Source organism: Clavelina lepadiformis, chromosome 9, assembly GCF_947623445.1.
Source record: "Clavelina lepadiformis chromosome 9, kaClaLepa1.1, whole genome shotgun sequence".
NCBI classification, from domain to species: domain Eukaryota; kingdom Metazoa; phylum Chordata; class Ascidiacea; order Aplousobranchia; family Clavelinidae; genus Clavelina; species Clavelina lepadiformis.
In genome coordinates this window covers 6,315,327-6,333,452 of record NC_135248.1, presented here as the reverse complement: position 1 = coordinate 6,333,452, position 18,126 = coordinate 6,315,327, and the positions used below count along the sequence as shown (strand labels likewise).

At 38.2% G+C, this 18,126-nt stretch overlaps 2 protein-coding genes across 7 annotated transcripts in view; one reads left to right on the top strand and one right to left on the bottom strand.

Moving 5' to 3' along the window:
• LOC143470195 (DNA (cytosine-5)-methyltransferase 3A-like) overlaps positions 1-18,126 on the bottom strand; it is a 70,792-nt gene that overhangs the window by 36,088 nt on the left and 16,578 nt on the right. For 5 of the 6 annotated variants that reach the window (XM_076968155.1, XM_076968156.1, XM_076968159.1 and 2 more), the window contains exon 4: positions 17,684-17,785. In XM_076968155.1, coding sequence (XP_076824270.1) covers positions 17,684-17,785 — 102 coding nt within the window. Of the gene's footprint in view, positions 1-17,433; positions 17,525-17,683; positions 17,786-18,126 lie in introns of those variants that run through there. The other variant, XM_076968154.1, reaches the window with a different exon arrangement.
• On the top strand, positions 13,900-15,075 carry LOC143470630 (uncharacterized). The gene has a single exon (XM_076968882.1). It carries the CDS (start codon positions 13,900-13,902, stop codon positions 15,073-15,075), a length of 1,176 nt encoding a protein of 391 aa, XP_076824997.1.

Genomic DNA, 18,126 nt, shown 5'->3' with positions numbered 1-18,126 from the left:
AACAATAAAAAGGTACACAGTTATTATAACAAACACTAATCAATTGGAAAGTTTATTTCTTTTTACCATGTCACTATAAACTAGTTAATCTATAATATAAATTATATTCTGCAACATCTTGGTCAACATTAATTGTCCACCGAGACAAGATCTAAGGGAATAACTTGCAATGTCCTTCAAAATTCTCAGGCTATGTATTCCATGGATGAGATGGAACACAGAGCAGTAAGACATGACATGATTTGGGTTAGTTTCACAGTGTTCACATGTAAGCATGTATACATGGAGCACGTAAATGACCGGGTGTTACACTGGCAACGAAAAAAATAAAGTAAAACAGACCAAAAGAAAAAACTAGCTTACACAAAGAGATAAATGATTGAGTTAAATAAGTTTGATCCAACCTAACCATGTTTGATTACATAAGTCCATGTTCAAGTTCTGGCTCGGCTAAGTGGAAAAAGCAATTTGAAATATATGCAGAAGCCTGAAATGTAACCCAGCCAAAACAAAACCACAGTCTTTTGTAACACTATGGAGGAACTATGTTACAAGATATTTTCTTTAACCTGGGAGATGATGACCTGACAAAAAATGACAAAACCGAAGAAGTATTAAGTAGTTACTTTAAGTATTTCACACATATACCCTATAAAGATCATCTACTAAGATGTACAATAAAAAGAAAGTCAAAGATGGTTGAAGACTTCATTACGAGCCTGTAAACAAACAGCAAAAATGTGTAACTTTGGTAATTAATATAAACAAATCAGAGATCAAGTAGTTGAAAAATGCTTTTCAAACCGGTTATAACAAAATTTCCTAGAAATGGATAAACAGCTTTCTCTAAAAGTCCTCAGGAAAATATCAATTGCCTACGATACACAAGCTGAAACACAAGTTTCGTAATTACATTGTCAGCAGAAGAAGTCAATAAAACAGAACATTAGAAACGAAGTAATTGTAACCGCAAAAGAGCAAAACCAATGTTAATGCCCAACAATTTATATTTTACTAAAAGATGAGAAATACAATGCTACAGTTGCGGTTGAGAAGGCTAAATAATAAATAAGAAAGGCTAAATAAGAAAGCTAAATAATTCATCTGTTCGCGAAGAACATCAGCTGAAAGAGTACCTGTCTAACCATCATGTTTAAACGACCTCTTCTGCCCTGAAAATCAAATCTTTGGGTTTCAGTTTAGCAAATATGAAAATTAAGGGTAACACTTATCATTCAGTGAGACTGAATGTCCTTGAAAAGCTGTGCTGCAATATTACACTGAGGATGGATGTCCAAAGTCAACATTAGTGGTTGTTTTTTGAGATTCTCGGGAGATAGTCGTCTCTAATTGTGAATCCTGTGCTGTGGCATCAGTCAAAACATAAGGGCATCATTGTTTTCTAACTTCTCCCTACATGTGAAACTTATCACCACAAAATCATATCGTATGCTATCGTTTCATTCAAGAAGATCGCATGTTTCTTCAAAAAAGTGTCAAAAAACTACAAAAAAATAGATAAATCAACCAAGGTCTTCGCCTTGGTGTTGTGGCCAGTGCCAATTCATTGCTCATAGAATGCTATTTCAACCCAAATGGTTGTCATCAAGCATGAATCGAACTGTCATAGGGAACAATTTTGTGTAGACTATTCCCAAACGATTAATACCTAAACAAAGTTGAACTTTTTTTGTTACCACGTATCAAAGATAATTAATGGTCAACAGACTTCCAAACTAATAAAATGTTTTCCATTTTCGATTTAGGCAGTGCTAATCAGAAATAGAGATCAATCGAACTGAATGTGAATATACAACCTTTGAAGCCAATCGCAAGGTCTAGGAATTTAACCGCATACCATTTGGTGTCAAAAATCAAGTAGCTCCTATTCAGAGGAAAACGATCCAGTTTATCGAGGAAGAGAAACTCAAGGACACTTTTACTTACTTGGATAATGTAACAGTTCCTGGTCGCACTAAAGAAGAACATGACAGAATAGTCAAGTTACATTAAGAGGCCATACGCCACAAGCTTTATACTTTAAATGAAAGTAAAACTATGTGCCAACTAGGATTCTTGGTTGCAGTTAATTATGAATTTTTTGATTGTTAGTTTATCTGAAGCTGTTATAATGTGTGTTCATTAATCACTGATAGACTAGTATAATAACCAACTCACAGTGTTCTTCAATAGAGTTTTATTTTTTATTCACAACGAAATGTTTAGCACTTCAAGAGGGCATAACAGAAATGTATTTGATATGTCTGCAAAAACTAGACTAAACATTGAGAGACGTGTCTTGTGCGCACTGTACATTTGATGTAATCTGGAAGTAATAGAAATGGGAAGTGTACACTAGGGATGTACCAATGTCGAATCTGAGGCCAAGTAGTTCTAGGTCGATTCAACCCACGGACGATTCAACCCAAGGGCGATTCGACTCACGGACGATTCAACCCGTGGACAATTCAACCCGCGGATCATTCAACCTAGGACGATTCAATCCATTTACAAAAACGTCTACGTAGTTCGTTATCAGGCACGGATGCCACTTTTACCACTATACCAATACATATCTTGTGTTGAAATAAAAACAAAATTATGTACCGTGTTTTAACTAGTAGGCCTGGTAAGCGAAAAATAAATAAAGCCTACATGTCGATTAAAAGTCAAACCTTAGAAACAATTGTTTGTTGATGGGAATGAAGATTTCCTGCAAAAAAGTTTGAATCGGGAGATCGAACATTTTGAGAGTAGTATAACTCGCTTGTCTCCAGTCAATTTAATATTTTGAAAATAAAGGAATAACCTTTCCTATAACAGAGAGAGGGATTCTGTGTGCTATAATTCTGCTTATTTCGTTGTGGTGTGGAAGTTTGTACCTGAAGAAAATACGTTACGATTGCAATGGTACCATAACCAATGACCACAGCGTACAGGCCTTCTCAGAATGGCCTAACTCTACAGTCTAGACCAGGGGCGGGCAACATACAACCCGCAGACAGTTTCTGGTCTTACATGATAATGTGGACTTCGGCCACAGTCTGCCGCAATCCTTCACTACTTGCTTACTAGGTTAAATATAGTGATTGTTAGTTATTCTTGAAGAAGAAGTGTAACAATCTGAATGGTGATGTCACATAAAGATAAAATAGGAATTGATGATATATAATTATCGGCTGAGCAGGCATGTGTTATGCGAGTTGTGAGTGGAGTTATGGCAAAGCTGTGGGACAGGTTGAGCGGTATTTATAGAAAGCCTTGGTTAAAGGAATAAGATTGTGTGAGTGTATCTTAAACTGTTGTTGAGCGGCATGTGATAGGAGAGAAAGCCTACAGGACCTACTGTTTCAAACTCTGCTTTAAAAGCTTAGGTTTCATCAGTGTTAACTTAATTAATTAATTTAAAACTCACTAGCGGTCGTGCTTTATAGAATTAATCTGAATGCGGAACAGATGTCTCATTGACTTCAGTAGCTATTGAAGTACATTATTTGTTAATAAATTCATTAAATACTGTTTTTGGTCTATATGCTTAAAACTTAAAGTTTACATTAAATACGATTTATTCCTTGCATAGGTGGATAAATACACGATTAATGTATCGATTCAGGAATCCTGCCCGCCAAGTACTTCATTTTCTCATATCAGGCCCGCCGACGGAAGAAGTTGCCCGCCCCTGGTCTAGACTGTCCAATATTAAGCTTACAATGGGCTACAAAGTAACTTGGTGATAACCTAAGCCATAAGTACGTGAAAGGTCAGTGGGTTGAATCGTCCGTGGGTTGAATCGTCCGCGGGTTGAATTGTCCGACCACCGAGGCCAAGTACACGCTCGGGTGTTGGGATGATTTCTAATGCTCGTATTTGGCAGGTATTTCAGTGTTCACACCGAGTCTCTTACTTACCAACATTTCATTCTACTTGTTTTCAATTTATTAACTTGTGGACAACTCGAGTTTTAACCAAACTTTAAGCATAAGCTTATTTATAGTGTACATAACATTTCGCTTACGCAATGAGCAGTTACAAACTCCTTCAAAAGTTATAATTGAAGAAAACAAGAAACCTTTGACACGTGCTCGCTCATACAATAAAAAGTTACTTGAGCCGGAATTTTCGTTTTCAGGTTAACGCGTTGGCAGCGTATGAAACACTTCTTGTCTTTCCGTTCCTATGGTAAATTCCTGGCTTGCTTGTGAAGCTATGGCAAGCTCAAAATACGGTTTCAGTCGGTCTATTGAGTCCTATTTCAATGATCCATTATTTATCCTATTTAATCCTATTTAATGATCCTATTCAATGATCCAATTTATTTAAAAATCTTGGTTCCTCATCGTCTTCTTTAGGATCTAAATTACTTTGAGCTGTAACCATACTAAACAGTGTGAACTTGAGTAAACATTTCTCCGGTCGGTTCAACATGAAGAACTAACAAACTGCTTTACATGAAATCACCAGTGTGCCAACTCGACTGCGCGTATACTGATAGAGAGAACTCATACAGAGAGATTCTTTGGCAAAGCTGTCATAAACTAAAGTGCACATTGAGAGAGACGCATTGTGCACTTTAAGAATGGTTGACATAATTCGGAAGTAATAGAAATGGGACGCTTATACAGTACGAAAAATAAACACAGTAAAAAATATAACATAGCGTTTGTTGTTAAGCACACAAAATGGAACACTAATAACATTATAACATCATCAGAGCTACAAAAGACTTCCGTAGGAATAAGTACTAATTATGACGATTAGCACACTATATCATCTGTACCCGAAATTCAAATTCTTGGCTACGTTGTTGGAAACAATCACATCAAGCCTGATCCATGAGACGCATGCGACCGTTAAAAGATTTTCCAGTTCCTAAAGATGTACGATCACTAAGCCAAACTCTGGGAATATTTGCGTACTATGCAAAACGGAAAATGTAATCTTTGACTGATGTAAAACTGTCCCCCATAACAGAGGATGCTTCGAAGGAGTTTGAACAAGAAATTTGAGAATTTGAAAATATGAATGCTTTGCGTACTATGCTTTGCCGACAAAATGTAATCTTTGGCTGATGTAAAACTGTCCCCCGTAACAGAGGATGCTTCGAAGGAGTTTGAACAAGAAATTTGAGAATTTGAGAATGTAGCTTTGCACTGAGTAGCGTTATGATTATATTTATATACGTTCACAATTATAACCGATAAACGGTAGCCTTTATGTTCGAAAATCGTCGCTCAAAAATAAAGAACACCAAGATGCAGTAATGGTAAATGAAATTGGCTCATTTCTCCTATTTAACCAAATACAGACCAGGACTACAAAATATTGGGTCTGATACATTTACGGGACCATTTTCTTTGGTGATGACTTCAGGATATGCCTTAGAAGGCTTACACAGAAATTTATGTCAAGCTGGAGTAAGCAGGCATTTGCAATTCGTTCAAATAATAAGTTCACCCTTCTCTACAACTGATGTGATACAGAGTTATATCAGCATGGAAAACTTGCACCGAAATTAACACTAGAAGGACGGGGCGCGTCAATTGACGCATTTTCAACCTAAGTGCATCTATAACTTTTAAGTGGTGCATCGCAAAACCGTGATATTTCCTGACTTTTCCTACATTAGTGTTAGGTAACTAACCCATGAATATGAAGTTTTTATTTTACCGGTAGAGATAATTAACGTGGTCAGTACCTAGAAGGACGGGGTGCGTCAATTGACGCATTGTTACTTCACAGTACAAAAACCAGTTCTCGCGATAGAGAGCATTGTTTTCTTTCTGCTGATAATTACAGGTTTATCGAATTAGGTCACAGCTGCCAACACAGAGGTGTGACAAACGTGTCGACAAACTATGCAAGTCGACTTTTCCGCAAAACAGAGTAGTTTCGTCACAAGCGCAGCCTAATTTCGGAATTTTTGAAGTTTATCGAAGCGTAAGTGTAGTAAGAGTTTCTTAGTTAGATAAATTAGATGAATTAGATAAATTCGTCGGCTTGGTGGTTGCTCGTGGCGTGATAGGAGGGCGCAACTTCCCTGTGAAGAGTTTGTGGGGGAGGTCGTGGGGATGTCCAATGTTTTCCCAAACCATGGCAAGAGACAGGTTTCTGGAGCTCATACGATTCCTTCGCTTCGATCTGAAGACGGAAAGGCGTAGGAATCTATTGCATGATAAATTTGCACTCGCTTCACAACCTTGGAACAGTTTTATATCAAACTGCCAAAAAGCATTCATTCCACAGTGGAAGATAACTGTGGATGAGCAACTATTGCAGTGTAAGGCACGCTGCAAGTTCATCCAATATATGGCCAATAAACCAGACAAGTTTGGTCTAAAGTTCTGGCTGGCAGTTGACGTTGAAAACAAATATTTATTCAACGGTTTTCCTTACGTTGGAAAAGATGACGCAAGGAGCCCCCACGTGAGTGTGCCCACCGACGTTGTACTGAAACTCATGGCTCCGCTTTTTCAAGGAGGTTACAACGTCACTTGCGATAATTTTTTCACCTCACTTGACCTGGCGTTGCGACTTGCGGAAAAGAAGTGCAGCCTCGTAGGGACAATGCGCCAGAACAGGAGAGAAGTCCCGGAAGAGTGCAAGAAGAAAAAGGAGTTGCCTGAAACAGAAGTGTTTAGGCACGAGTGCTTGTATTTTCAATGCGATTGCTTTTGTTAATTAAAATGCACAAAGCGGACATGCGATAGAAGTAGTTTTTTCGGAGCAACAGCACAGTTTTCTCAACAAAAAACGTTAGATTTGCGCCGTTTTGACCTTTTGCGTCAATTGACGCACTCCGTCCTTCTAGGTATACGAAAATTGCCGTCCTTCTAGTGTTAAGTCACAATTTTAACGCAAGCAAGATGACAAGTTTATCAAAGTTAGACAACCGATGGAACGAATAAAGTTAGACTTCAAGGGTCCAGTCCTTTCTACTAGTCGTAACAAGTATTTATTGATCGTTGTCGATAAGTTTTCATTTTTCTCATTTTTTGTCCCTTGCAAAGACATGACAACTTCAACTGTAATTAAATGCCTTGACAAACTCTTTTCGTTGTGCGGCACACCAGGTTTTTTTTACTCAGACAATGGTCCCGTATTTACATTAATCGAGTTAAAAACCTTCAGCTGCAGAGTCATATTGCTTCCAGGAAATGAAGTATACATCCTCCAGTTGGGAATGGGTAAGCAGAAAAATCGTTGAGACTATGTGGAAATCAGTTCATTTGGCCTTAAACATATCATACAAAATGGGAAATAGTTCTAGAGGACCCTTGCACTCGATTCGATTGTTGATATGAACAGAGACTAATGTGTCTTCTCATGAACAGTTCTTAAACTTTCAACGTTGTTCTTATGAACATTTTAGAATATCAAATCTTTCAGAACCGAATCCAAAATTACTTGGTTCCTAAAATAGGAACTGATATTATTTTAATATTAATTATTATTATGAACCTTTCGATTAACCGCCAACTTCGTGTATAAAAGTTGGCTAGCAGCTGTTACATGCTTTCAGGAATCACAGATGGTCCTTGATCAGCGCAAATAAATCATGAAAACGATAATTTAAACGCTCAGCAGTTGAACAAATGCACGTTACTGTGTGTGTACACGCAGGTGCATCTGCATAGTTAAGTGAGACAAGATTCCACTTATTTAGCATTTTGAGAAAATGGGGAAGTCCTTGCAGTAGAGAAGTACAGTAATTAACTTGCAGCATGTACAATCCTGCGTTTAGAGATAGACCCGTAAAAGAGAGTTGAGTCGTTTGTCATAATAATGGTATTTTTTCAATTAAAGGGTATTTACAAATTTGGCGCAAATAGTTGAATGGATTTGTTAGACTAGCAAGTTTAAGTTTAGCCAAAAATGAGAACGATTTTGTTTGACATGTGATTGCTGTCTAAGTGCTACTTTTAAGTTGTTTGTTGGTTAACAGATTATATTTTTAGGGGTTTAAATCGTCTAATAACTCAATAGCTCCTGGTAGAAATAAGTAATATGACGTTTGGGAAGATTATTTGTCCCCAATCGAAGGAAAAAGCAAGGTTACAAGCAACTATTGAAATGCAACACTGACATACTGCAACATCACTGGTAGTTTAAGAAACCATCTCCAATTACAGTACAAGTTCAACCAGTTGGGCAAACGGTCATCAGCTTCCGCATCGACAGCATTGTGTAAAACTGCACAATGAAGCATCTACTTTCAGGTAATAAAGTTGAAGTAATTACTACCTGGCACGTACTTGTAGTGTCCGTATTAGCGCCACCATGTGTTTACTATTTGTGTTATGTTGGAAACACTGCGTTCTATGTTGCGACCTTGTGAGTTGTGAATAAAGTCGTTCTTTTTGGAGCGTGCTACACGAACGAGTGTTACACTGGCGACGAGGATAATATCCTAAGATAGGCTAAAAGGAAAAGTAGCCTAACCAAAGACATGAAGTTAAGTAAGTTCGATCTGACTACATTCGATTGTGAGAGTCCTGGTGCTAGTTCTCGCTGGACTAAATGGAAAAGGTCGTTTGGAGTGTACGCGGAAGCCAGAAATGTTACCAAACAAAATCAGAAACGCAGTCTTTTATTACATTGTGGAGGAGTTGCATTACAGGATATTTTTTTTACCTTGAAAGGGGATGACCTGTCAAAATATGATGAAGCTGTGGGTGCTTTAACCAACTATTTTCAGCCGTTGACGAACGTACCCTATAAAAGACATCTATTCAGAGGTACGGTGCAAGGAAAGTCGGAAACAGTTGAACAGTTTATTACCAGGCTGAAACAAAGAGCGGAAACCTGCGACTTTGCGGATGAAGATGACCAAATCAGGGACCAAGTGGTAGACAAATGCTTATCGAACCGGCTACGACAAAAGTTCCTAGAAAGGGGAAAACATCTTTCTCTGAAGGTTCTCAGGGAAATAGCTATGGCCTATGAGACAGCCGAAACGCAAGTATCGTCATTTTCATCGCCAGTAGGAGAAGTATACAGAATTAAAGACTACGGAAGGGGTACTGGGAAGCCGTACAGGAGCTCAATCTACGTGGAAGAATTGTATTCTAATAGGCCTAGAAGACCAGGAAAATGCTACAGGTGTGGACGAGAAGGTCACATAGGAAAAGACCCAAGATGTCCAGCCAAACAAAGGGAGTGCTGCAGATGTGGGAACATGGGTCACTTTGCTGTTTGCTGCAAAATGGACCGGAATCCAAGACGAAAAACCAGTGCCAGCTTACGTCAAATCCAAGACGCAGATGCTGAAGGACCAGAATATCTGTTCAAGTTAAACATGAATAACCGTGGTAGTAAAGCCAAATTTGAAGTTGTCGGGGTGAAAATAGAACTGATCATTGACTCAGGAGCATCTTGCAATGTGATAAATCATAAGTTGTGGGAACATTTGAAATCAAGATCTATAAAATGTAAGTGTTATTTTACTGATAGAAAAATTTACGCTTATGGTAGCGATAAACCCTTAAAGGTTGTTGGTGCTTTCCAAAGTGGTGTGAACATTCCTGGGAAAACTCTACCTGCTGTAGAATTCCTGGTGATTGAAGGAGATGGAGAAGCTCTTCTTGGAAAGCAGACTGCAACAGATCTTGGCATTCTCTCAATTAAAGCAGATATTAACTGTATCTCGACTGAGAAGTTATTTGGGAAGTATGATTCCTGTTTTGAAGGGATTGGAAAGCTGAGAGATTTCCAGTTAAAGATTCCCATTGACAAAAATGTCACTCCTGTGTGTCAACCTCTTCGTCGTGTCCCTTATCACATTCGTGACCGGTTAACCAAGAAGCTGAAGGAACTGGAATCCCTTGATATTATTGAAAAGGTCAGTGGATATACACCTTGGGTGTCACCAGTAATTGTTGTGCCAAAAACAGATGAGGACATTCGCCTTTGTGTGGATATGCTGCAGTCTAATAAAGCTGTAAAACGGGAAAGGCACCCAATACCAACCATTGATGAAGTCCTACAAGACATGAACCAATGTCAAATGTTTAGTAAGTTGGATATCAAATGGGCTTATCATCAAATTGAATTAGAACCTCAGTCTAGGGAAATAACAACATTTGTCACTCATGAAGGCTTATTTCGCTATAAAAGGCTCATGTTTGGTGTGAGTTGTGCACCCGAAATGTATCAACGTGTGATGCAACAGACTCTGCAAGGATGCAAAGGAGTGCAAAATATCCTGGATGACATCATTGTGTACGGAAGTTGTACAGAGGAGCATGATCAAAGACTGAAGGTCGTCCTGGCACGGATACTAGAAAGTGGACTTACCCTGAATCGAAAGAAGTGCCAGTTCAACATGTCAGAACTTACATTTATGGGACATGTGCTGCCAACCCGAGGAATTGGACCAGAGAACGTCAAGGTAAAAGCTGTGGCTGATGCGAGACCACCAAAGAATGCAAGCGAGGTGAGGAGTTTCCTGGGTCTTGTAAATTACAACGGACAATTTATACCAAATTTAGCCACTACAGCAGAACCATTACGCAGGCTAACTCGAAAAGGAGCTAGATTTGAGTGGGGAGATGTACAAGACAAATCATTTAATGAGCTAAAAAATGAACTGTGTAATGCAAAGGTCTTGGCTTATTTTGACAAAAACTGTGAAACACAAGTAATGGCAGTTTGCCAGCCCTTTTGGACTCGGTGGAGTGCTTATACAAGAGCAACAGGGTCAAAAGCGTATCATAAGTTATGCTAGTCGAACACTGTCTCAAATAGAGCGGAAATATTCGCAAACTGAGAAGGAAGCTTTGGCTTTGGTATGGGCATGTGAAAGGTTCCATGCGTACCTATACGGTTCGGATTTTCAATTGGTAACGGATCATAAACCGCTTGAATTTTTATTTTCTCCACGTTCTAAACCCAGTGCAAGAATAGAACGATGGGTTCTCAGACTGCAATCTTATAGATACCACGTACGACACATACCCGGTGTGAAGAATATTGCTGATTCACTATCTCGATTGCTAGACGAGAGCAATAGTAGCAACGGAGGACGAAAGATCAATGAATATCTCAAGTTTATTGCCGTCGAATCAACTCCTATCGCATTCAGGACAAGGGAGATTGAACAAGCCTCAGGAACTGACCCAGAAATGCAGTCACTGACGGAAGCAGTTCTTGGAAATGATTGGACCAGGGAGGAATGCAAGCTGTACCTACCGGTTCGGAATGAGCTGACGAATATTGGACATGTCATTCTTCGTGGAACAAGAATTGTTATACCAAAAGGTTTCATGTGCTGGAACTTGCACATGAAGGACACCCAGGCATAGTCGTTATGAAACGTCGACTACGAGAGAAGGTATGGTGGCCTGGTATTGATAAAGACAGTGAACGGTTCTGTCAATCGTGTTACGGTTGCCAACTTGTTTCAAAACCAGCTAGTGCTGAACCAATAAGTTGTACGGAATTGCCATCAGGCCCCTGGCAACACTTAGCAGTTGATTTAATGGGACCTTTACCTTCTGGAGATAGTATTTTTGTAGTTGTTGATTAATTATTATAGTAGGTATTTCGAAGTGGATGTTATGAAATCGACTGTGTCGGAAAAAATAATTGCTAGTCTCGAACGAATGTTTACTACCCATGATTTACCCCTGTCTATTACGTCCGATAATGGCCCTCAATTTATAAGTGGTGAATTTAGAAGTTATCTTGATGAGCAGGGTATTCATCATCGTAAAGTCACACCAATATGGCCCTAAGCAAATGGGGAAGTTGAACGCCATAAAAGATCATTACTTAAACGCCTAAAGATGGCCCAAGCCGAGGGTAAGGACTGGAAAAAGGAGATTAATACTTATTTATTGATGTATTGATGTATTTATTCTACAGCTCATAGTACTACTGGAGTAAGTCCAGCTGAATTATTGTTTAAGCATAAAATACGTACCAAGTTACCTGAGTTTTATTTACCGTGTTTTGATGATTTACAATTTGCTCGTGACCATGATGCCGAATTTAAACAAAAGGGGAAAGACTATGCAGATTTAAGACGATTTGCTGGGCATAGTGATGTTAAACCTGGGGACACTGTGTTACTGAAACAAAATGTGCCACGTGATAAATTGTCTACTACATTCCATAAAGAACCTTTTGTTGTGGTAGAGAAACATGGAAACAGTGTTGTAGTTGATAATGCTGGAGTGCAATATAAACGTAATGTGACGCATGTAAAGAAATTTAATGCTTATAATGATGCAATTGATTGTGATATGGGGAAAACACCGGAAACTCAATCCAGTGGTGAAATAACAAGTCGTAAAGTTACTGAACCTTCTTTTAATCTACGGCCTCGTAACAACCTCAAGAAACCAGGGCGTTATGATGATTTTGTGCAATGTGTGTTTTGAGTTTTGAATCTTTAATGATCCTGTTTTGTGCGCAGTGAACTGTGTTCTGTAATGTTAGCAAAACTTAGTTAATAGGGAATTATACATTTGACATGGGAGGAAATGTAGTGTCCGTATTAGCTCCACCATGTGTTTACTATTTGTGTTATGTTGGAAACACTGCATTCTATGTTGCGCCCTTGTGAGTTGTGAATAAAGTCATTCTTTTTGGAGCGTGCTACACGAACGAGTGTTACAGTACTGGTTCAAACTATGCAGTATTTTTGTTTGTTTTTAGCATTGTTATTTGGTTATTTACAGTCCAATTGCAAGATTTGCTTTGACTACTATTAATTATGTTTGTAGGTCGGGTCATAATTTGAACTTAAAACAAACACATCTGGATGCATTCATGCATGAGCTAGTCTCACCTATGTAAGCAGAAAATATTACATTGCTACTAATGTTATGTTACTAATGTTATTGTTTGAGATATGTGTCCCATTAACATTGTGGAAAAGAAAAAATCTCCAAAAGTCAATCAAATATTTAGACCCAGGTCACAAAATACCATGTCAGAAAACTTTTATGCAAAGTATAGGACATCTGGTAAAAAATTCAGATAATTGCATGTAAAATGCAAGCAACAAACTCAGACACTTTTGTCACAGTATGCACACCTGTCCATTACAACTGGTTTATGGAGAAGTCTACACATGCAGTCATACATCGGTGTGACTGTTCATGATATTCAAATTGGCTCAGCTGGAACAAAATTTTCAAGCTATGTTTTTGCCACCAAAGAAGTGAATCTCACACACGATTAAACATATTGAATTTGATCAAAGCTATTCTTGAATATTATTGTGTGTCACCACAAAAAAATTGTTGCCATGATACTAGACTAGATAATGGGACCTATATTAGGGTTGCCATACGTCCGGATTTCCCCGGACATGTCCGGAATTTTAGTGTTCAAACTGCGTCCGGGGGGGAATGCTAAAATATGCTTAAATGTCGGGAATTTTTTTAAATTGTTTGTTGCGTTACAGGTAATAATTTCATTGTTACGTCATAAATGACAATACAGCGCTCTATTTGGGATACAATGATACATGGATGAGTGGAGCTGGGCTAGTAGCTGAAGGCCTTATATCTTGGTCAATATTGCAAAATTTAGAACATGTCTGAAACGATAAAAGCGTATATTCGCTGAAGAAAATTATAAAGCAGTGAAAGCAGTGGAAAAATAACGCAACAAGAAGTCTGTTGCAGACCAAATGAGAATACCAAGGAAATTGTCGTTTGTTTAATGCTTAATGATTTCGAAGTGGGGCACGGGTTTTGTTCGCACCGTCAATGTGGGGCGCCTCTCCATAAGTTTTAGAACCCCTGTTCTAGTTGAAGATGCGAGCCGAATATGTTAAGTGCTAAAATTTAATTTTGTTATTGTTTTACTGTAGAATATGGCTAAGCGAAAATGTAAATTCACGGATGAAATGCAAGCGAAACATCCATGCTTCAGAAAGGGTAGAAATGAATGGGAAGCAGAGTGTTTAGTTTGCAAAACGGGAACATACATCTCAAACAAACACAAACAAGCAAACACAAAGGTAGTGGAGATTTAAAATTACCTCTCAGTTCTGATAAACATGGCAAAGCAGTAAGAGGACCTTCAGGATCAACTCAACTGACAAACTATTTTGCCACAACAGGAAGTAAAGCGGAAGATCAAGTCACTGCTGCCGAGGGTACATATGCTTTTCACACAGTTAAGCATCACAATAGCTTTTTATCAATGGATTGTACGTCTTCTTTGCTGAAAAAAACGTTCCCTGATTCTGACTTGGCAAAAAAGTTTTCCTGTGCCCGAACAAAGACGGAAGCTATTGTTACATCTGTACTTGCACCGTATTCGATAGATTCTGCCTTGAAAAGTTTTGAAGAAAATGATATTGCATATTGTGCAGTTGCTACAGACGGCAGCAATCACGATGGATCAAAGTTGTTTCCAGTACTTGTGCAGTACTTTGACTGGAAGAATGGTGGTATACAATCTAAACTGATCGAATTTAAGAACAGGCATAATGAGACCGCTGATACAATTGCTGGATATGTAAAAGAAACTTTGGAAAAAAGTGGACTCTCTGAAAAGTGTGTGGCGTTCACAGGGGACAATTGCAATACAATGTTTGGAGGATTGAGGCGTAATGAGCTTGGTAACAATGTGTTTGCGAACTTAAAGAAAACATTAAGCGCATCGTTAATTGGAGTAGGCTGTCCAGCGCATGTTTTGAACAACTGTATCCATTATGGTGCTGAACGAATGAGCATCGATATTGAAAATATAATCAACAAAATATATCAATATTTTTCCATTTACACAGTCAGAGCTGAGAAGCTGAAAGGATACTGTGTATTTGCAAAAGTCGAATACAGAAAACTTCTTTCTCATAGCAAGACTCGCTGGCTCTCTTTATTTCCTGGAATCACAAGATTGATAGAAATGTTTTTACCGTTAAGATCCCTCATTTTGTCACAAGAACATCCACCTACAATCATCAAACAATTCTTTGAGAATGAAATGAGTGAGATATACATGTGGCATCTGCACACTAATGTCTGTTTTTCACACACATATTCAAACCGTGGAAAGGGCAAGCAACTCTGTTGTAGAAGTGTTGACAAGTTTGGAATCAATTCAAAAACTACTTGAAGAAAGGAAAAATCAAAACTTTATGTCCCTTAAAGTTAAAGAGCTTCTTTCTCAAAAACGCACAGAGGGATACGAAATTAAAGGTAAAAATTTCCTTTCCGAAGTTGCAAATCTTTATGAAAGATGCTTGGAATATTTGAACAAGTGGACGAAACCATTAGAAGAGTTTACTTGTTTCAAGTGGATGTCCTTGAGGGAGACACCAAGTTGGGATGCCGTTGAAGTTTGTTTAAAATATCTGATAAGCAAAGGCATACTTGTGGATGATGCAAAATTTTTTGACCAAGTTTGCAATTTGAAGTCGTTTATGGAATGTTGCATCAGTGATGAAGAATTTACTGCACTGCCAGCACATAAAAAATGGTGCAGGTATTTTCAAAAGTCAAAAAACGCTGAATGTCACTCAGAATTACTAAGGGTTGCCCAGTTTTTCTTTGCTATAGCGCCACACAACGCAAATGTTGAGCGGGTGTTTTCACTGATGCAGAGTCAGTGGGCAAAAGATAGAAATAAGATGACCGTGGAGACAATGAAAGGAATTTTAACACTTCAGTACAACTTCAAAAGCATGTCTTGTGGGGAATTTTGTGTCTTTTTGAAGTCCAACAAGACCTTGTTGAAAAAAATCAGATCTTCGGAAAAGTACAATTGGTATGAAGGAGAGTAGAGTATTGTTTATACGTTCATTACTTGTAATTACCTTGGAGCGTATTTTGTAAAAAATTCTATGCTAATTTTCGAATTTCATAAATGTTACTGTTTAGAAGAGAACTTGCATTCGTGTATTGCAATACAGCATTTCTTTGCTGTTTGTGTATAGTTACGTGTTTATCCTTCTTTCACAAAAAAGCAATGGCGGCAATGTACTTTGATAATATTCTAAAGTTGGTCAATGCAACTGAGGTAAATTTGTTATGGATTGCGCATTATCAAATATAGTAACCCTAGCCTAGAGATCACCAGAGGTCAAATCAGAGATGGCCCAATAGCCTAGTGAATTCACGACACTATGTTCAAATATCCATTCCGGTATACAATGGATAGGCAAAGCATTGCTAGTGTGACGTCATATTGACAGACAATGTGTTCATACCTCATTTTAAAAACCGCTAGTGGGCACTGAAGAGTGTCTGGATTTTAGGCCACGAAAATACGGTAACCCTAACCTATATGGTTCGTGCTGATGATATTTTTCAAGAAAATCACAAAACTAAACACATTAAGTGTGCTGCACACAGTCTTCAATTGTGCATATAGGATGGCTTGAGAACTACTACGATCAAAGTTGCAGTAGCTGCTGCTCGACATCTTGTGCTACTTTTCAGACAGTCTGAAAAAGCAATTGCAGCTCTTTGTGATGCACATCAGGTTCCGGAGATTGCACAGATTTGCTACTAGATGTTCCAACAAAGTAGAATTTTACATATGCGATGATACAACATGTTTGCAAAATGTTGTTGTTATGTGAAAAGTAGCAAACAGCTCACTTGGTGCAGGTCAGCACACTATGATCTGAGGGAAAACCACTGGCTTCTTTTGCAGCGATTAATTTCTCGGATAGCGGTTTTGAATGTAGCCACAAATTTGCTTGAATATGACCTATATGTAACCATTGCCAAAGTTATACCTTTGGTCAAAGGTCTAATCATACAACTTTCCTCCACTGAAGTGGACATCCTTCCTGCAATAGCAATATTTAGGTCTATCATAAAGATTCATCAGAAAATCACTTCCAATTAATTGTTTCTGGTAAAGGCCAGAGAACACCGCCACCTACGTGGCTACACCCCAGTTACAAAATAAGGTATTTTAAAAGAAATTTGTCGTAGAAAAACATGGAAATTGTGTAGTGATTAAAATGCTGATGTGCAGTATATACATAATGTGTCACATGTAAAAAAGTTGATGTTGTCTGAACTGTGTTAATCTGAACGGTCTGCCCAGTGAGCTGCAATGAAACCTTTCGACCTGTTCTAACAGTTGCAAAGCGACCGGTACGGTCATACAGGTGACGTTATTTTAGTCAAGGGCTCGTTTATGTGCACTTAAAGGAGCTAGGTTGCCCAATGTGGGAAGTGTGGCAAGAGTGGCTCCCCGCAAAGATTGGACAATTTTCCAATGGTATGTGACGCGGACATCCAGTAACAGTATCAATGACTCTTGAAACTCTGGATAAGCAACAGCGAAAGAAGAACTATTTATTTTATCTATTAACTATCTATTCGCTTGCAGTGATGATAATAGTGATGACACTATTATATCGCAATGGAGGGATATTATGTGAGGAAGCTAACTGTAAAGTGCTTACTGTACATAGAAAAGTTGATTAATAATTGCTTTGTTCACAATGACACTTACCGGCAATAGTACATTGCATCAGGATGTGAGAGGCATTTTATCAACAGAATTTTCAAAAAAAATTGCAAGTTAGACCCCAATGATGCTTTTCTGCAACGTTAACCGCAATGAGTTTTTAATTGAGCTAAATGTGCACAATTATAACTTCTTTTATTGGCTGAGGATGACACAGCAAGGTCCCAACATATTGGGCAAAGTCATTCTTAACATCAGCCTACCTGATCAAATGTAGTAAATACGAAGTACATACCTTTATCTCCTGCAGTAGTAGTTACACTGTTAGGAGAATATAAGTTATTCTTCACCCATGCTAACAGTGCCCCATTGCTTTCATTTTCAGGAAGTTCTTTCCCTATGCGAAAATAAAACTCTACATAAAATTAAAAATCAAACAGACGTCAACTGGTTTAACATAAAATGGTTTTATATCGTTTGAAAATTAAAATGCCTGAAGTCCAAAAATAAAGTTTTTCAGTGAAACAGCTTTTAAAATTTTTTAAAAAACATATTCATGGACACATAGTTTTTGAGACGAAGAGACAACGCACATATTTTTCACTCAGGTGTATCAATAGGTTATGTCAAAATATGTACAAAAGTAGGGCGATAATTGGTTGTTTGAAATTTTTCTTATACTGTAATAGCAGATAATGTAAATAAACGCAGATATGTCTTTATTTAGAGTTAGTCTCA